The sequence below is a fragment of the Eublepharis macularius genome, chromosome 6, assembly GCF_028583425.1.
Source record: "Eublepharis macularius isolate TG4126 chromosome 6, MPM_Emac_v1.0, whole genome shotgun sequence".
Classification (NCBI taxonomy): domain Eukaryota; kingdom Metazoa; phylum Chordata; class Lepidosauria; order Squamata; family Eublepharidae; genus Eublepharis; species Eublepharis macularius.
This window is the reverse complement of record NC_072795.1, coordinates 34,577,248-34,598,165: the sequence shown is the minus strand read 5'-3', so window position 1 is coordinate 34,598,165 and position 20,918 is coordinate 34,577,248. Positions and strand designations below refer to the sequence as shown.

Below are 20,918 nucleotides of genomic sequence, written 5' to 3'. Positions count from 1 at the left end.
ATTGTTTTCATGCTTTGGGAGAGTTTCACAGACTCCTGTTAGATATTTTGCAGATCAAAAGAGGTCTTCATACTTGAAATCAAAGCTCAGATGTACATAGCCACAAAGCTGCAAGAAAGGAAATACATATTGACTCCACACATTAAAAAATCCCTACCATAACAATATGTAATATGTGAATACTTGTATATACCATAGAAAACCCTCTTGGAGTTGTCACTTCAGAACACAAACATGAATGTTTTTTCCTACTCAGAAGTACCGTTGTGTAGGAAATTTGTAATGTTTTTTTAGTTTCAAATATGGAATTCAATATGCACAAAAATTAACTCAGAATTATTTTTGCCTGATCTTTCTCTCTCTCTCTCTCTCTCTCCCCCTCAATATTTTATTTTTTCCACTTCAAAAGTACATTAAAAGTGTGTCATTTATTTAATCTACAGATATGTATTTCTAGTTAAATCACCTATTTTTATTATAATAACTTAGAAGATATTTAATGATTACAAATTGTATCTGATGTCCATTTCCATTCCATAAGAGATGCATTTACAATGCATAAACTGTATATAATACTATCCATGCTACATTTATTTGGCTACTATATTTTATTGCTATCCCCCTTCAAGGAATTCAGGGCAACAAATATGACAACCATTTTATCCTCATAATAATCATGAGAGGTGCCATAGGCTGAGATGGGCAATGCAATCCTAAAGCTCACCATGCCGCCAGCATCTCTGCATACCTGTGGCACTGCTCGTCCACTCCAAGGGACCTTTGCAGGAGAGCTGTGCCGATGGCTGAGCCCAGAAAAGCACAGCAAGGCCGCAGCTGGGAGCACATGCCTCGCCGTTCCCCTGACAACACCACCAGCATCCCCCAATGGCCAGGTTGCTGATTGATCGGATCCTGAACTGCATCCCTGGTCCCGCACTGCCAAGGGCACCAAGATGACCAGTGTGGCCTAAGTCACTGGCCCCCACTGCGTGGCTGTGGGCCGTTTCCCGAACTACTTCGCCAGACAGTGCTGGCCTCTCCTGCTCACCCCTTCATAAGCTGGGACCCTGGAGACAGATAACCTGCAACGGAACTTTGGTGGTAGTTGTCAGTCAGGTATTCTGGGCATCTCTCTCCTCCCACATGTGAGTGCAAGGTGTGCCCCAAATTTCCAGCACTCTGACCATTGTAACATAGTGGCTCTCTTAATTAATTCCAGTACTTTAGAGACCCCTTAGAGGTTTGATTGTCTTTTAGTAAATACAGTGTTTATGATGCAGTAGGATTAGTCAAGAATAGGACTGGCTTTCCCATAGGATAAATTTCAAAATGCTTTATCTCTGGTTTTGTGATAGTGATAGTAGAAAGGGGAACACTGAACTACATGGTACGCTTGAGAATTTCACCACTCCCTTGTCTTCTGCTGAGGCCTGGGCCTACATGTTTTGCTGTGGATCAGCGTAAAAGCTTTAATTTCTAAATAATCATCAACTGCAATCCCAAACAACTTCTGTGCTGCCTTGGAAGTGGTTGAGGAATCTCATACACCTGCCAAGCCAGCCCTCAAGTTTGTGATTCCAGCTGTAGAAGCATACAACATATCAGAAAATAATGAGGATGAAGAGCAGATGCAATGATCAAGGGGCATCAGACAAGCAGGAGAGCTCAGCATGTGACCAAGCTAGTGTAGGCATTTTCAGTACTAATATATGATTGTGAGAGAACAGTGATAGTGTATATTGATAGTGTAGAGTTCATAGCCTGTGCGTGATGTTGGGCGAACTTGTGACAAACACATAATAAAGTGGCCTTGTGCTATGTAATGGAACAGTATACGTAAAACTGGTGAATCATATGGAACATGACTAATGTCAACTGAGAATTAAAGTGTTCAGAGACAACAGATTGAATCTGTCATGCATAGATAAAGTTCTTCTGAAATGTTCCCTAGATAACTGGGATGTATTCAGTCGGGACAGGGGTCTTAGCACGCCTGTTATTATTATTTACTTTGTTTATAGCCCGCCGTTCTCACTGAGATTCTGGGTGAGTGGATGTTTATGGGTGTCTTGCATTTAAAATCAATTAAGATCACTAGAATATTGCAGTTTGTAAATGTAGCCTTAGTCAGAATCTTTCCAATTTCTTCAGTATACCTGAGAAATATCTCTGAAACACTGTTCCTCCTAAACCAAATTGGCTTATATTTTACTGAAGCCACCCAAGATGTACATCCCATGCCTGTGTGATGCTTCAAATAGTCTTTACCAGTGGAGAAATCATGTGTCTATGTAACATTCAATCATTTAGAGGTGCAGTCTCTCCGAACTGAACAATAACATTCTTTACCATGATTGCTTAAGTAGATGTGACATTCTGTATGGCCACCTGCGAGTTAATTCTAAACTGTGACCCTGTAATCTTTAGCCTTTAGAATCCTCTTTCATCTCTTAGCAAGGCAGCCCTCAATAGCAGGTTCCAGCTCTTGACAAAACAACCCCCCCCCCTCAAAATAGAGACTTTTTCTTGTTGGCAAAATAATAATCTGCCATTGGAAGCACAAATAATAGCTCCCTTTGACTAGCATTCCAAGGTAAGCTTGCTGTATAAGCTTGAGGTAAGCTCGAGTCCAGTTAAAACGAGAAGTCTTGAGGCTGCTTTGCAATGTATGAATTGTAGGCAAAACTGGATGTCCAGTGTGGTGTAGTGGTTAGAGTGTCATACTAGGATCTGGTAGGCCCACGTTCAAAGCCCTGCTCTGCCATGGAAACTCACTGGGTGACCTTGGGCCACTCACACTCTCTCAGCCTAACCTACCTCACAGAATTGTTGTGAGCATAAAATGGAGGAGTGGAGAATGATGACCCCACTTTGGATTCTTACTGGGGAGAAGAGCAGGGTACAAATAAATAAATTTTGCTCATATTTTTCCACTATCAACTACGTTAGGTGCAGCCTTTGAATGTTACTTCCAGCTACGTAGAACCTGCTTTTTCACAACTTACTCCCTATGGCTGGGAGCTGTGTGTGAACGCATAAGTATATGGGTGGAGCTGACTGTTTGGATCATATTCAAAGAATCTGTGAGGAGAAAGACCCCATCTACATACCTGCAGTGTTCATACGTACCTTCCAGTTGTGTGTTAGTGCATGATGGAAAAGTGACGTCCAAAGCAAAATGTGCATAAACTGTATTTGCCTGTCTTCTCCCACAGGAGAATACAAATTCTAGATGGGAAAGGGTTCATGAGCTTCACATCCAGAAGGAGGCATGTCTCTAGAGGAGGGGATACTCAAGTTCCTCCTACATGATGACTTGCAGCAGAGTCTGTTTGCTCATTAGCTCACTCCCTATCCCTTTCCCAAAACATGTGATACATCAAGTGACCCACAGAATTACAAAGTTGGAAAGTGCTAAAAGGCTATCTGGAGCAGTCCCCTGCCAAGCCCTGTAGAGAGATACACATGTATAAAACAGGCGTATCTGCAAATGAGCCACAGCCTCTTAACAAGCTGTTGCTGTAAGGCCACAGAATTGAGGGGAAAGCCAGAGTATCTGGCTAGAGGATCGTAGACAGGAGAGGCTGCACCCATTCCCTCCCAAGAAGAATACACATCTCAGCTGAGCATGACATCTAATTTCATTGCTATTGTGTACTAGTTCATTGTTGTGTCTTCTGTGCAGTCCCTGCACAAAACAGTTGATGAACACCGTTACAGGTTACAGGTAGGTGCAACCTACCTGTAGGTAGCTGCAACGTTACAAGTTACACGTAGGTGCAACCCTGTTTTCTTTTATGGATGGAGGCTTATAGAATATTTAGGGAAAATCAGTTTGTTTAATGTGTTCCCCCCTTCCTCCCCCATTAAGACATTAAGAAGAACCACGAAGCCTTTCTGCCCGGTTCATAGCTGAGGCACCAGAATAAAAAAACCACAAGATATCCTTCATACTCTTTGCAGGATTAATACAAACTGAAGCAGGATGATTCTGCATTAGCAGGAGTCAAGGACATGAATTTTAACCAGTGACTTGGCCACTAAGCACACAGTGACTCAGCAGTCACTGAAGCCAGAAAGAATGAGTTCTTATTTCTGTTGCTGTGGTCTAATAGCTTGGTAACTTTCTTGCTCATGCGCCATTCATCTGACTAAGGATAACAGGGAAATGTTACTTAAAATATTATTAAATATTCCCCAGTAGAGAGAAAGGGAGTGATTTTTAAGCCCTTGTATAAGCCTTTTAGCTTATACAAACAAGTTATATCTTTTTTATGTCTGCCACTATTCAACACACACAGTTCTTCATGCCATTAGCAGAGGCCGGTTGTTTAGCTGGGAGTTTATTTATTTGTCTGGCGCTATTCTGTCAGGATACATCAGGAGTGCTGCAACTGTAAGAGCTTGACAATGCAACCATTAGCAGAGTCCACATCCTTCTAATTCCATTGATGTCAGTGGTGCCATCCACAAAGATTATTGGGAGATTATTGGAAGACAGGCAACAGGCGGAAATCTATAGGTTACTGTTCATTCAAAAAAAGCAGCAGGGGGAAATTCCAAAAATAGAATAAGGTCTGCCTACATTTATTGTTATTTATTTATTTAGATATTTGTACCCAGCTTGTTCTCCACAATGGGAATCCAAACCAGCTAAAGGACTTTTTCTCCTCTCCTCCACATTACCATGGCAGATTCAAACTGGGGCTGCCCAGAACATAGTCCAATACTCATGACTAGAGATGGGCACGAACCTAAATACAAACCAAAAAAACGCATGAACCAGTGGTTCGTGGAAGCTCGTTTCCATGAACTTTCACGAACTGGTCTACTGGTTCGTTTGGTTCGTATTAAAGGGGCAGTTTAAATGGCCATTTCCCCTTGCAAGTGGGGAACTTTTCCTGCCTCTTGCAAGCAGCAAGGCCCTAAACTATCAGTTGGCAGGTGGCAGGGGGATCCACCCTCGCTGCCTGCCAGCTGATAGTTTAAAGGGACCTGCTGCTTGCAAGTGGCAGGGCCCTCTAAAAGGCCCAAACTCCAGCCCCAGCCCTCACCCCAGCCCACACACACCCAGCCCCACACTTACTTTGCTGCTGGGGTGGTGGATCCACCCTGCGGGCCCACAGCCTCCTCCTGCAAGGGGTGGTAAGGCTGTTTCTGGCCTCTTCTGCTGCTGCGCAGGCCCGCAGAGTGGTGGAGGAGGCCGAAAACAGCCCCCCCCGCCCCTCAAATGGTCACCGCTGGCCTACAGGGCAGTGAAGGAGGCCGAAAAGGAGGCCGCGACGGCCACTTGAGGGGCGGGAAGGCCGTTTTTGACCTCCTCTGCTGCCCTGCGGGCCCACGCTGCAGCAGAGAAGGCTGGTTTTGGCCTTCTGCACTGCCCTGTGGGCCTGCCAGAGCAGCCATTTGAGGGGCACGAGGGCCGTTTTTGGCCTTTGCCATCCTGTGGGCTCGTGGCAGCCATTTGAGGGGAATGAAGGCCTTTTTCTGCCTCCTCTGCCACTTTGTGGGCCCGCACAGTGGTAGAAGAGGCCAAAAACAGCCTTCCCACCCCTCGCAGGAAGAGGCTGTGGGCCTCTGTGGGTGGTGATTGGAGTTTTGTCTGACAACCAGTTACTTCCAATGGGATAACGAATTCTATGAACAGATGGATGGGGTGGCCATGGGGAGCCCTCTCAGCCCAGTTATAGCAAACTTCTACATGGAACATTTTGAAAAAACAGCTCTAGAATCAGCACCCCACAAACCTAGTGTATGGTTCCGGTTTGTGGATGATACATTTATCATTTGGAGCCATGGGGAGGAAGAATTGATGGGGTTTTTGAATCATCTCAACAACATCCACCTGAACATACAATTCACAATGGAGAAAGAAATCGAGGGAAAACTCCCATTTCTGGATACCTTGGTCATCCGCAAAGCAAACTTTCAGTTAGGTCACAAGGTCTACAGGAAACCAACTCACACTGATCGGTACTTACACAAAAATTCCAATCACCACCCCCGACAGAAAAGAGGCATAATGAAAACATTAGTGGATCGTGCAAGACGGATATGTGAGCCGCACTTTCTCAATGAGGAAATTAATCATCTAAACCACGCGCTTCAGGCAAATGGCTACTCCAGAAATGAAATCCGAAGAGCAATCAAACCCAGGATGAATCAAACAACCAAGGAAAAACAGTCTCCTACAGGAAAAGTGTTTTTGCCATATATCAAAGGAATTACTGATCAGATGGGAAAGCTTATGAAAAAGCATAACCTTCAAGCAGTATTCAGACCCACCTGAAAAAAATACAACAGATGCTATGATCAGCAAAAGACAGTAGAGACCCCCTCACCTCTGCAGGAGTATACCGTATACCCTGCAGCTGTGGACAAGTTTACATCGGGACCACAAAGCGTAGCATCCAGACAAGAATAAAAGAACATGAAAGACACTGCAGACTTGGACAACCTGAAAAATCAGCAGTGGCTGAACATAGCCTAACTCAAACAGGGCACAGTATCTTATTCCAGGACACCAAAATACTGGACAACACTTCCAACTACTTTGTCAGACTGCACAGGGAAGCCATTGAAATTCACAAGCATAAGCAAAACTTCAACAGGAAAGAAGAAACCTTAAGAATGAACAGAGCATGGTTTCCAGTTCTGAAAAACACCAGGCTAACAAAACACTCTATACTCAACAATAGCCCTGCAGAGAAGATTAGCACATCAAACACCAATCCATATGCAAAAGAACCTCCTCAGGATACAGTGAAGCCTCCTGCCATTAGCATTCCACACCCTGGGAAACTCTTACAGGATGACTCAGCTCAACCCCACCCCTCCTGAGTAGATACAAATGACCTGCCAACATCTTTTCCACACTGTGACTCTGAGAGATCTCTGTCTTTTGGTGCTACACCTCTGAAGATGCCAGCCACAGCTACTGGCGAAACGTCAGGAACTACAATGCCAAGACCACGGCAATACAGCCCGGAAAACCCACAACAACCATCATCACCTTAAGTCCATGTGTAGTGGGGCCAGGGCCACAAGGGGGCCAGCTACAGAGAGGTTCGCACTGATCTTGCATCTCTGCAGCTCTGCCTTTAAGCTGTGTCAGGTGATAGCTGTCCATTACCAGATTCAGGTCTCACAATCCTCAAGGCATCTACAGAAAATTCCAAGGAGACAAGAGGAGCACTGTCAGGACCCCCACAGGGCAGCTGCAGCAATGGAGGAAAAAAGGCAATTCAAAAAGAAGAGCCGTGCTTTTTGGTCCCCTTCCTCACTATTTGATTATGGTGTTTTTCATCACACTTTTAAAAAGTACATTGTCATTTGATCTGTTGAAGATTCACTAAAAGCCGAAACTGGAAATTGAATGAAGATAGTGTAGTCCTTTACAAACTTGTTTATCAGATATTTGAATATACTGGGTCTTGGATGCTCATACTGCAGCTGTAAGGCAATTTCCCATTACATCTAACCTGTCCTGATCTAGGTATCATGAGGATTTTTCAGAGATGGCCCTTCTTGCTGTCTGTATAGGATGTGTATGGAATGGGTCATAAATCAAGAGGGACACCAAAACATCCAAAGGGAACAATAAAGCAAATTAACAGTGAAATCCTAAACAGAGTTACTCTGGTCTAAGCTCATTGAAACTGGGATAACTATAGTTATTCCTATAGGGTTTTGCTTGTTTAAGATAATTATTTAAACTGTAACACATACGCTAGGTTAGGGATTATCACAAAATCCTTTGTCCCCTCCTTTCCTTTTTATAAGAGTAAGAACATCAGGTTTTCTACTTAACCCTATGATAACTGCCTTCCTTTGGGATCTTTAGACAAAACAACATGTTTTCCTACTCCCAAACAATTACCCAAGTCCAGATCTAATTATACATTTTTGGGGACAGCATTGCTTACTGGATTAAACTACCTCAGGTAATAATGAGAAAGGACCATAGCTCAGTGGAAGAGCACATAGTTTTCATGCTGAAGGTCCCTGGACTTTTATAACTAAAGAAAACTCTTAAGTATTAGGGCTAGGAAAGATCTCTCTGCCTGCCTGCCTGCCTGCCTGAAGAGTTAGAGAACTGCCGATCAGAGTAGACAAAACTGGATCAGTCCAGTGGTCTGATTTAGTATAAAAACAACTTTGTATGTTCAATGGATATGCAAGATTTTTTTACTAGTAGTTATGCCAGTACAAGTTAATGTTTTACTTTTTATTTTACCTCTCTGTAGTGCTTAGTTGTTTTATATACTTTAGAAATGACTATTGTTATTATTGAATAATATTTACAACGAAGACATCTTGAAGCGTGCTATAGAAGGAACATGTGTCGTAAGTGCCATATGCTACAAATATTCCTCATAATTATTCTCTAGTAGGAGCCAAATCAGAAATGAAACAGGTTAGAAATCCCTGATAACGCCTCATAGTAAGTGTTAGTAATACTAGTAGTAGATTGTGGGGGGGGGGAGTAAATTTAGATTAGGAAAACATGATGGGAATGGCAGGATTTGAATCCCGGGGCACCTTAGAGATCAAGATTTTCAGGAATGAAGCTTTCGAGAGTAAAGCTCCCTTCTTCAGACAGTGGAAAGAGTGGAGATCCTTGAGCCTTTACTACACACGGAAAGGAAAAAAAGAGATATGTTTTTGTTTCCTGCAGCAGGCCTAAAAGTTTCAGTAAGGATATTTAGATCAGGAAAAGAGCAGTCCCAACCCAATTTCAGAATCCCCAAGACTACTTTAAATATAATTAAAGATATTGGGAGATTCAATCATAGCTCCCCTCATCTCGTACTGCCATAAAGCTGTCAGCTGAACTTTATAGGATAAAGTATCATGATTTTTTTTTTTTTTTTACAACTTGCTTCAAAGCTATTCTGTTACGATGCTGGATTTGGAGAACAAGGCAGAGAGGTTCAGCAGCTTTTGAGATCTATCGCTGTAATGATGCCTTAAAGACTGTCCAAGGTGTTCTTATGCTAGATGAGTAAGCATCAAGGTCGTGTGAGCATGACGACTTCCTTTTTGCTTTTGTGACATAGACATCTTAGTGAGGACACAAATCCTTTCTGTAAACCAGGATGGCATGGCTTCGTATGGATACTGCCTAGTGCTGGCCATTGGATCTGTTTCTGTTCCAGAGCCTGTGTTATTCACGCTTCTCTCCGTCACCATCAGGGGTTCCTTTTTGAATATGTTGGGGAGAAAGCTCATGCATGTACCAGGGGAAGTCACTGGGCAGCAAGCAACAAAGGAAGTGGTAGATGTCCTTGGCAGCGCTGTTTGCTGCAATGCAGCACCTGCCCAGTGGCCAATAACTTCATGGGCACAACTATCCTCCTGCCTATACCTCTTGGCAATGCATATTAATGCAGACAATAGGTCTGTTGGCCAGGGAATGATTGATGTCTGCGTTTTGAATAGACAACACACTGTTGGTGATGAATATAGTGTCAGTAATGGCAAAACGTTACACTTAAGGCAACACTATTTGGATGAACAATTGTTATAGGACTTCTTGCATATACTAAGAAGAATAGCAAACTGCATTGCTGCAAATGGGGAAAAAAAGCTATCAACTGGCTTGGTATGTAAAATGTAATGAATGAAAAGTGCTGACTGTTATTTGCGTGTCTTCTTCCCTTTCTTTTTTCCAGCCAATGTTTTCAGTTGCACCAAGCTTAGCCACCAATGCGTCAACAGCCTTTAATCCCTACTTGGGGCCTGTCTCCCCTGGCTTAGTTCCAGCAGAGATCCTGCCAACAGCACCCATGCTGGTTGCAGGGAATCCTGGCATGCCGGTTCCTGCTGCTGCTGCGGCAGCAGCACAAAAGCTAATGAGGACAGACAGACTCGAGGTAGGAAATAAGACTTTGTCCTTTTCATTTTAGCACCTAGATAAGCTAATTTTCTAAGCAAAATGGTAAGACTGCATAAATGTGACCCACCTTGCAAAAATGCAGTTGTTATGCTGTTCAGAAGCACAAAGGTAATGTGACAATGTCTTTTTTTACCCCTCCCAACTAACTATTGAAAAGGGACGAATAGATCTCTCTGTTCACAAAAAGAGTGATGATGTTCAGGAGCGGTAAAACGTGTCTCAGCTTCTTCATAAGATCAGCCTGTAGACCTACTCGGAAAGCGTTACATGAATCTTTTGACCCTCTGAAGTGTTTTGTGTTCTTCATGCCCACATATTTCCACACGAATGGCAAAACTGTTTATCCAAGGGCGGATTGCACAGTGATATTGGATGCCTACCAAGCTCTTGGTATAATGATATTATCTAGTTCTCGTAACATTTTAGTGTGCAGATTGCTTCACGCTCCTCACATCTCACTATCATTGCTCCCAAGTACTCCATCAGTCAAATGGGGACAGTAAAGATCTGCCATGCAAGTCAGGAGTTCCTGGCTGGACAGAAATACAGAAGTCCTCCGGCAGCAATCACAATAAGCAAAATTGCATCCTAGTGTGATGAATCGAACATCGTTAGCTCATTCACTGCCGTCAGAGCTGATGAGCAACAGTCATCACAGCCTCTCTTGCTTCTAGCTGAGGACTCATATTTGTTATTTATCGGCTTTTGCTACATTCCTAACAAATGCTGTATTGCTCTCGCAATTATCCTCCTTTGCCCTGGACAGCTCCTTATCTGAGGATGTTTGACAGGGGTTTTCATCGGCTTATCCCATCACTGCTAAAATAGGCTCTGAGCCAACCTTGTGCTGCAGCTTAACGTGGAACTCAACTGAGTCACAAATGCAGTGATCTTCATGCTGGTGTTCACAGCATCTGAATGAACATTTATCATCTTAAAAATGTAAAGGGAACATACTACATACCGGTCAGAGCCACTTATGACCTTGCAAGAAGAACAGTGGTATAGCCCTGGTTGCATGCTGCAGATATGAGGCTGGCCTTAAATGCAGTTAGTGCAAAACATAAGTTGTTCGTGTACAGACAATGGTTTCACATCTTTAACCATGGTTTAGGTATTCAGATATATGATTATACCGGGAGCGGGGGGGTGGAGAAATGCAAACATTGAGTTGGAGCCAACACAATCTTTTCCAGCTCCTCTCTTTAATGCCACCCGTGTCCTACGTGGCTTTTGTCCATGCAGGTCTCATGATGGGCAATGGGAATTCCTCTTTCCTTTGTCAATGGTAGTAAAATCTGATTGAATTCCCCCCCCCCTTTTTAAATAAAAACAGGGCCACGGTGATGGCAACACATTATTTTGTTCCTTCTCTCACAAATGTACATAGACTTGTTCTTTCCTTCTTTAAACTTTACTGTGTCTGTGTAATGCATGTCACAGTTTTATGCACACCGTGCTGTTTTTTTTACACGGGAAGATAAAGTGTACAAGTAGCATTTTTTTTTAAAAAGAGCCCTCAGAGAGACCATGACTTTACAAAAACCACTTGTGTGAAAAAGCTTTCTATCCCTTGAAATCCCCGAAAGGCAGCCTCTAAAACAGCTCCTTATTACTTGTGAATTGTGAAGACAAAATTGGCTAGTTGCACAGGGAAGCAAGAGGGGCGAGTCTTTTCGGGAAGCCATGCTATTTCATCTACCTATGACCAAGCATAAGGACATAGCTTTATGCTCACTGCCTAACGCAGGAGTCTACAAGAGTCTAAATCAGAATCATGTTTGATTGTTACAATAAAAAGCTCTGAAGAATTTAAACTTATCTTGGCAGATCAGTGATCTGACTTAATATAAGGCAGCTTCATGTGCTCCTAAACCAGATAAAAAATTGTCAAATCAGATTTGCTCACTGATGTGGGCAGTTTGTGGGCTCTATTCCTGACTGCCTTGCTGCATCTTGCCCCTTAGCTAGACAGTAATTATATATGACATTACACAGCTATATTACTTTTCTTATTTAATTATTCCCCCACTTTTCTCCTAATAGGACACAAAGAGACAGTACATCATAGTGGTTAGGGTGTTGGACTAGGTTCTGGGAGAGCCAGGTTTGAATCTCCACTCTGTTGTGGAAGCTCACTGGGTGACCTTTGGCTGGTCATACCTTCTCAGCGTAACCTACCTTGCAACAATATTGTAAGAATAAAATGTAGGAGAGGTGAATGATGTGGGTTCTCATTGGAGATAAAAGCAAGGTGTATATATAAGGTAAATAAATACATAGTAAAGCAGCTTATAGTATCTTCTCTATTTTATCCTCACAACCTGTGAGGTAGTTTAGGCTGAAAGTCACCCAGAAAGCTTTGATGGCAGAGTAGGGATTCAGATGAGGTCTCAGACATTCTAGTCAAGCACCCATTCATTCTAGTAAATCCTGCAGAAGTTGTGCAGTGTATGGGTGATGGGTGTCCAAAGCATGACCTGGACAAAACGAGAGGGGAGGAAATGGATAACAGCTTCTTGGAAGCTGTAAATGTACTCCGTGGTATTTCTTAACATTTGCTTTATTTTCTTATTATTTCCTTCCATTAAAAAAAAGTGTTGCGTTTGCTGTTATCCTTCCCATCCGAGAAACATTCAGAATAGTTTTGGATGGTTATGCGCTTTCCAAGACAGGACTTTAAACCAGACCCGCCCAGTTTTCCATCCCAAGTTGCCCTGAAAAGCGTGGCATTGGCAGGCACCCCTGATTGTATACAACAAGAGCAGAAGCTCAGAGCAGGGCATGGTGACGATATTGATTAGAACAGAGGAAAGCACAGCCAAACGGACGCAAGGCAAGAGAAATGGCTGGAGGTGGTTTTCTTTTTCAGCACTAATTGAGCAATTTTCGATCTGCTGCTGTTTGTTTTGCCAAGCTCAGGGAACCTTTTCTAAAAAATGGGACTCCTGCTCTGCTGCAGGTTAAGGGGGAAAATAGGGCATTGTTGGGCTTCCTGCCGTTTTTGCATCTCCTGAAGACAAACTCGTGTCAGTCAACCAGCTAACCAAACTTTTTTTTTGTCCTTCTAGGGGATTGGTTGGTGTAAGTTGGCCCTATTTTTATTCTAGCCAGCCAGTTCCAGCCTTTCAAAACTTTTATTTTGATGATGAATCACTGCTTTTTGGCAGTCCTAAAATTCTTCCTTCTATAAACAGAAGCAGCTATTCCTCTGGGATCTGATTTGTTCCCTTCTCTCCCACCCCCATAATATTGCTAATAATTATGCCTCATTTGAAATTTATAACCAGCTTTACAGTTTTTAATTGCCTTCAGAGCAATTCTGTGAGGTAGATCACTGCCCCCCCCCCTTCCACAGATGGGAACTAATGCTAAGTAGTAATGACTTCTCACTCCTATGGAGTCCCTGGCAAAAGTAAACGTTCCAGTATCCCTACTAGACAAAGTAAACTGATGCTTTTTTGTGCACAGTGTTGTATTCTTTGCCTCTTCTAGAATGTCTGCAACTAACATAATCCACACACACTCTTTTAGCATTTTTATCGCAAACATATTTACTGTCCAGACGTTGTGCAAATGCTGTTGTCTTGATGAGGCATGGATCATATTTGCTTTTGTTAATGTTTATTTTGTCCTAACAAAATGTTAGGCACCACTGAGAACAGAGGAGATGCAATTCTTTTTCATCTGACCTTGTAGTATGCAAACCTGAAAGATTGGCTCTGGAGCACAAAATAACTTTGTGTCCAGTAAAAATAGCTGTAAGTGTGGCATATGTCATGCTTTTTATAATGCAAACACCATAGTGGGGCAGAATAAAATAAAAACTCATCAGGCTTTACTGAAATTGTGAGGGTTTGTCTTGAAACCCCAAACGTCACCTGAACCTCCATGTATGCTGTGCCCCCAATTCCGCGAGAACCTAGAGACATGAAGAACTTCTCCTGGATATTTCATGAGCCTTATCAAAATTCTTTCAACTTCCCCTGAAATTCCTAAGTTGATTTGAGTAAGGAGGAACACTCTTACCCCAAATTCACTTTGTGTTCCATTTTAGGCAAGGTTTTATGGCACCTGTAGGAGAAGTGAGGTCTAACAAAAGCAGACAGATGCACCAGCAGCGCTCCATTTCATTCTAGCCCTGCATGGTGAAGATATCTTAAGAGTAACTATGCTGGATCAGACCAAAGGTCTGTCTCCACCAGTGACTGGTGAAAGGCCACTGCAAAGCCTATAAGCAGGGCCTGCAATCAACAGCCCATACTTGCTGAACACTTCCCAGCACTGACATTCTGAGGAATTTTGCAAGATTTATTCTCCACCACGACGAACCTTAGCATGGAATTTGCCAGTTTCATCATTGCTGCATCATGTGTTGATCCACTACCAGGTCTTTTTCTTGGGCTTCCACCTTCAAGTCAGATCCTGTCAACATATATATAAAACTGGGATTTTCCCCCTGGCATGCAATCCCTTTGCATTGATTTGCATTAAATTTCATCTGCTGTTGTGTTCCCTATTCACACATTATGGAGAAGTCCTTTTGGATGTTTTCATCAACTTGATATCAGAATTGGTTGCCTCATCATCAGTTAAACTGAACAGCACCTATCCCAACAGAGATCTGTGGGGAACCTCCACTGCTCAATTCTCTCCTATTTATTCCCACCCTCTATTTCATCTTGGACACATGAAATTGCCTTATGCAGAGTCAGACCATTGGTCTAGCGAGGTCAGTATTGTCTCCTGTGCCTGGCAGTGGCTATTCAGGGTCTTGAGTAGCAATCTTTCATATCACCTGCTGCTAGTTGATCTTTTTTTAAAAATGAGAGATGTCAGAGGCTGTACCTGGGGCCTTCTGCGTGCAAAGCAGATGTTTTACCACTGAGATTGTCAACCTCCTTCACCTGCTTCATCTTTTTTGACCATTTATCAATTCATGAAAGGATTTGTGGAAGGTGGAAAATAGGACAGAATGAAAGGGAAAGAAAACTTAATGCAGGTGATTCCATTGACTTCTGAGAACTGTCTAATGGCAGACTGTGGCATATAATCTAACTGCACTGCATTGGAAGCAGTGACGTGGGAGCAGTCAGGAATGAGCAGCGAGACTGGCAGAATCCATCCGCTGTTTTCAACAGAGTCATACTTCAGAGGTTTCCAGCACATACTTCTAGCCAGCATTACCTTTAGCCATTAAGGCATTTTATACAATATACTTTTCTATTACTAGATTCCATTTGAAAAAAACACACAGTTATGCCCCATCATAGCATAGCTATATGCCTGGACAAGTATTGCTCTTTAAAGAAACACAACCGCCCATTCCTTTTTTATTTAAAGAGCAATGGGTTAGATAGATCCATGGAGGAGAGATCCATAATGGCTATTGGCCATGGTGAGTAAAGGGAACTTCCGCATTCAGAAGCAGTGAATCTCTGAATACTTGCAAAAAGAGGAGGGGTTTGTATTAATTGTCTTTTAATACTGACATGGAAGCCAGAGGGTAGGATTGCAGTTTAGTGCTAATATTACAAGAAACAAAACAAAACAAAAATGTAATGAAACCTAGAAACTAGGAAAGAGGGAAATCCAGAAGCCAGTCAGTATTGTATTATATGTATTTGTATGCCCTCTTGTGGTGAACTCATAGAACAGCCGTGCTAATAGAGGTGCCCAATGTGTGTCTTATCACTGACACAGCTCAATGCCAGTAAAGTAAAAATATTGTTCTGTCTGAAGATAAAACAGATTGATCAGCTGAATTTGAAATAGCTTAATTTTACTTTTCAATTTGGAAAAATATTAGCCCATGTAAATCAAACATCGCACTGAGTTTCAGGCTGAGGATGAACTACGTATTGCCCTTTAAGGAAAAACCAAACAAACCCTGCAGTTTGCCCCTAGTCAAATGGGCTTCTTTCCAGCAATAGAATGTCTAATTGTGGTGTAGCAATGTAAGGCTTAAAATGCATAGTTATCTAATTACTTTTCGAATTATCCACAAGTCAACGGAATAATAAGACATCAACTTTATGGTGGGGCAAAAATAACTATCTCAATTCTCCATAAGATTCCTTACAAAAAATCTGGATCATGGCCACACACTCACACAGACTACTTTTTCATTCCATTTCCATCATTCAAAAATAATATTGTTTGTTTCTTAACGCTGCTGCAGGTATGTCGAGAGTATCAGCGTGGCAATTGTAATAGAGGAGAAAACGATTGCCGGTTTGCTCACCCTGCCGACAGTGCAATGATTGATACCAATGACAACACAGTGACCGTCTGCATGGATTACATCAAAGGGAGATGCTCCAGGGAAAAGTGCAAATATTTTCACCCTCCTGCACACCTGCAAGCTAAGATCAAAGCTGCCCAGTACCAGGTCAACCAAGCAGCAGCTGCTCAGGCAGCAGCTACTGCAGCCGCCATGGTAAGTCGAAAATCTATATATGTGAATATATTACAAAGTATTAACATTGTCAGGCACAGAAAAGTATTTAACTTTTCTTGTTGAAGATATGTTTGTTCAGGTATCCCATTTCCAGCAAGAAGCTTCCAAGCATGTGAAACCAGGTCTGCTCTTAAGTAGTTTCAAATTCTGCAAAAATACAGACAAAATCATAGAGTCTATGTATACATGACACATGCATGTGTGCATATGCACAGATGTACAGAGAGAGAGATTTGATTTGTTGATTTTCATCTACATTATCCATATACTATATCACATTCTTGTATATGTCTGTAAGATGACTTGGCAAACGGACAGTTTTTCTCATCTTCTGCTACATATGGATTACAGAAGGAGCAATTTCTTGTGCTCCACTGTCTGTTTTATGTGCAAAATATGATAGCTAATTAAAGGTTGCAAATGTTTGCATGGTTGGTCTGGGCAAAAGTCTGACACTGTCAGAGTGGCCCTTTACCGCCTCTTCACCTGCATAATCAGAACCTTTTCAGCATTGGTTTTTTTGTTATTTTTTTTAAGATCACAACTTTGTGCCATTCCTACTATGCACCCATGTGGCACTTTGTACCATTCCTACTATGCACCCATGTGGCTTGTTATTGCTGTCTGCTGATTTACTTAGCAGCAGCTGAAACTGGCTACGTCCATGATTCCAGAACCCAATCTCTAACTTTCTTTGTCAAACCGACCTTAGCTCGCAGTCAACATCAATATGACCCCTCCTCAACACACACAATCTGATCCAGAAGAAGGAAACATACACCCAGAGCTGATGACCAAAAGTCAGTGGAGGTGACAGTGAAAGACAAAAGTGCAGTGAGCGAGAGCTCTTATTTTGGTGCACCCTGACAAATTTGTATCCAAATATAACATTGTCGGAAAATGCTTTCGCTGAAGTGGTGAATGTCTGCTTAGTATGCATCTCCAGTTAAAAGGCTCGGGTGACATGAAAGACTTCCACCTTAGTCCTTTGAAAGCTGCTGCCAGTTGCAATAGACAATACCTTGATGGTCTGACTCAGGAGAGGATGCAAATGATATAATAATTTCTATTATATCTACATTGTAAACTCTTGGTCCTTCTTTTCATATAAGAGGCAACACCTGAGATCTTACTGAAACTGGAATTAGGGAGGAAATCAAACATGGAACTACTTAGGAGCAGAGACCCTCAACTAGGCAGTAAAATGAACTGAGGAATTTAAACCATTCTTTGTGTTTCTCATTAATATTGTTATGGTATAATGAATGACTGCACAACTGGGAAGTTGACAGTGATGTGGAGTAACAAAACTGAAGCATGCTGGGAAGTATCAAGGAGTGAACACATTGCTTAAAATGTGATGGTGGGGATGTTAACCAATAGCTATTTTAATGGGTCCCTTCCTTGTTCTTTGCTTAGCTGTTGATGTTGTCCTATATTTTTTTTTACATAACCTACATGATTTGACCATTAAAATACTACCTCGTGTGAAACATTGTTGTGTGATATTCATAGCACACAGTACTGGACAACACAAGAGGGGCCTTTTTCTGTGTTTATGGATACTTGAGCAAAAATACAGAAGACTGACTCTCTTTCTCACCCGTTCTCCTTCTTTCACTCTTCCCTCTTCCCCCGTTAGAGTATCTTGTTTGTAATTAACTACATAGAGGTGTATCCTCACAATAACAACTCAGTAGTGCCTTTATTGTGCATGCTTAGTCTTGTTATTTGTTGTATATGGCATTCCGATGATTTGTTTTTTATTTGTTTTTTCTCACCTACCCAAAAATGCACTGCTGCCCCCATGATGCACCTCTGCTTGCTGTTTATGTTAATGCGCTTGAACCCCACTGGCCCATTGCCATCATGTGCTCGCTGCCTGCTAATTAAGACTCAGTCGGCTGTCAAATCACTGAAGCGACCCCTCGAGGCAACCTTTGACCTGGTACTATGACCTTTCACCTTTTAGCTTGGCATGTAGCTTTATGTAGATACAATTTTTTTTAAAAAAAAAATTAAATTCTTGAAGTAAATATTCCTTATTTCCTGTTATAACATGATGTAAGTTCAATAGAAAACTGTGTGTGGTTTCCTGATCCAGTTAATAGGGAGATTGTAAAATTAAACAAACATACATACATAGATTTATTTCCCAATCATTATCCCTAAGATGTAGGACTCCACATTCAGTTTGACAACATTGTAGACGTTTCTAAATGAAGTAAGTTGGGGAGTTTTTGTGTCTTTATTGCTTTTTTAAAAAATGTCTATAATATATATTATATATATATTTTGTATCTGTTTGGTTGGCATGGCTTAATATTCTTAATGTAGATTTAACATTTGTAATGCAATGTTAAAAGTACCAGCATGGTGTGGTACATTTTTTTTTGCATGTGTAGTTAGACTTTGGGGGAAGTGGGGAGATAATTTTAATATAATCTTAACCTGTTTCATTCACTCTGTAAGATTGCTCTTTAACATTGCTCTTACTTGTCAATCCTCATGGGAGCTAGCAGTGCAGCTTTCTTGATTTTGTTTCTTCCCCTGGTATTGCTGCTTTCTTACTAAACAAACCAGCCAACCCTGAAGCTTTATATAGTGGACTATGCTGCCCCATAGCAGTCAAGCACAGCTGCCTCAACAATGCCCTGTTTGAAGGCAAAAGTAATACTTTCCCATGAAGCTTCAGCCTCGTCCTCTCTTTGAATAGTAAAGCCTGCTCCGCTGCTTGCTTGCTCAAGGGATGAAAGATGGTGATCGCTGACCGTTGGATCGTCTTCTGATTTTTCTGTTTCTTCTCTCTCTTTCTCTCTCCCTTCCTTTCCCCCGCCCCCCCCTTTTTATTTTTTTAAAACGGGGATGTGTCTTATGCTCACCTGCCATTAGGGAATTCCTCAAGCTGTACTTCCCCCATTACCAAAGAGGCCTGCGCTTGAAAAAACCAACGGTGCCACTGCAGTCTTTAATACTGGTATCTTCCAATACCAGCAGGCTCTTGCAAACATGCAGTTGCAACAGCATACAGCCTTCCTCCCGCCAGGTAAGTGCCCTTTGACTATTGTCCCAAGCCAGGCACAGACGGGGCTGGAACTGAGCCCACGCCAAGGCTTTAGCAAGCGCCTCCAAAGGCGTGAAGGGGGTCCACTGTTTAGGATGGGAAAAGGGAGGTCTGATAGGGGGTAGCCAGAAAGGACTCAGCTGCTAAATCTGCATATGTTTGTCTTGGAAAGCAAGGTGTTGGGTGCTTTCTGATCAGGTGCTTTCTGATCGGATGTGAAAATCTGCATCTCCAAAGTATGCACTCTTCCATTTCAAAAAAGCATTTGAAGTCTTTCCATCTTGTGCCTCTTTTTTGCCTAATCCTTCATTTCACACCTCTTAGACTGTTTTGTATGGGTCCTCTTTTTTATTTTTGAAACTGCTGTAAGACCCCTTTGCCTCAAATGATTTTCTCACCCAATTCTTGGGTGAGAAAACAAGTTTCTAAGGAAGAGGGGGCCCACCGACCCTGTTTAGAAGCAAACGGTTAAAAACCTTCATTTGATAGATTTTGAACAAAATAAATCGCAGCTTAAGCTCAAGCATTTTGATGCATTGCCATTGATTTTATCATGAACAGGGGCCAGGCCTCAACTATTTCTTTCTGAGATAATAAAATGATAGCATAGCATTTACTGCTTTTATGGGCTGATCATTGAAGGTGTGAGGTGAACCTCTATCTTGAATTAAATCTTACTAGATTTCATTCGCCCACTGAAGTCAGCACATGTATTGTGTTTGCATTTAAAAGATCTGGCTTTTAAAGCAGCACCTGTAAAGGTGCAGGGTAGGTGTTCAGTCACTGCTTTGCTTAGGTGTTTCCAGTCCCCAAGTTATTTATTTTCCTGGGGAAGGGAGGGAGTGTTCTGTGTAACTTGATTCCCTTGATACAGAATATATGGATGTATGTTGGGTCCCAAGAATTTATGCATGCATCAGAGACCATCTGGGATCACACTTTTGTATCTCCGTGAGGGGTTTTGTCTGATTCTCATTATCAAAAAAGAATGTGAAGCAGAGATTTGGCAGTTTCAAGTGGATAGTCATGTTGGTCTGTAGTAGAAGAGCAAGAGTCAGGTCCAGTAGCACCTTAAAGACCAACTAGATTTCCAGGGTATTAGCTTTCAAGAGTCATGAAAGTCACCACTTACTGTTTAATATTTTTGTTAGGATCCAAGCAAGCATCAATTAACTGTTCAAGCAAGGATGATGGAAGGAACAGGAGCTCTGTTGTAAAATCAATGGCAAAACTTAAATAAAAACCATGGCAAAAAATTATATTAGCAGATTCCCTGATGACTTTTCTTCTTTAGAAGTGAAGCAGTTATATTGCTTATTTTTAACAAAACTGACTCGAGTGATCACCTGAAATAAATATATGGAATAATGCAGTTAGTACCATTCTGTAGTGAATTAAGCATCTTAATCCTAAACAGAGTTACTCCAATCTAAACCTAAATCGAACTCTTTTTAGGATTGTGCTGTTAGTATTCCTATGAGAACATAAATTCTCCT

The 20,918-nt window shown here is 41.9% G+C and overlaps 1 protein-coding gene across 19 annotated transcripts in view; it reads left to right on the top strand.

Moving 5' to 3' along the window:
* The window catches only part of MBNL1 (muscleblind like splicing regulator 1), a 192,976-nt gene that overhangs the window by 151,119 nt on the left and 20,939 nt on the right, over positions 1 to 20,918 (top strand). For 13 of the 19 annotated variants that reach the window (XM_054983419.1, XM_054983416.1, XM_054983414.1 and 10 more), the window contains 4 exons: positions 9,675 to 9,875; positions 16,080 to 16,337; positions 18,253 to 18,306; positions 19,251 to 19,404. In XM_054983419.1, coding sequence (XP_054839394.1) covers positions 9,675 to 9,875; positions 16,080 to 16,337; positions 18,253 to 18,306; positions 19,251 to 19,404 — 667 coding nt within the window. The remainder of the gene's footprint in view (positions 1 to 9,674; positions 9,876 to 16,079; positions 16,338 to 18,252; positions 18,307 to 19,250; positions 19,405 to 20,918) is intronic. The other 6 variants (XM_054983417.1, XM_054983421.1, XM_054983408.1 and 3 more) reach the window with 1 other exon arrangement.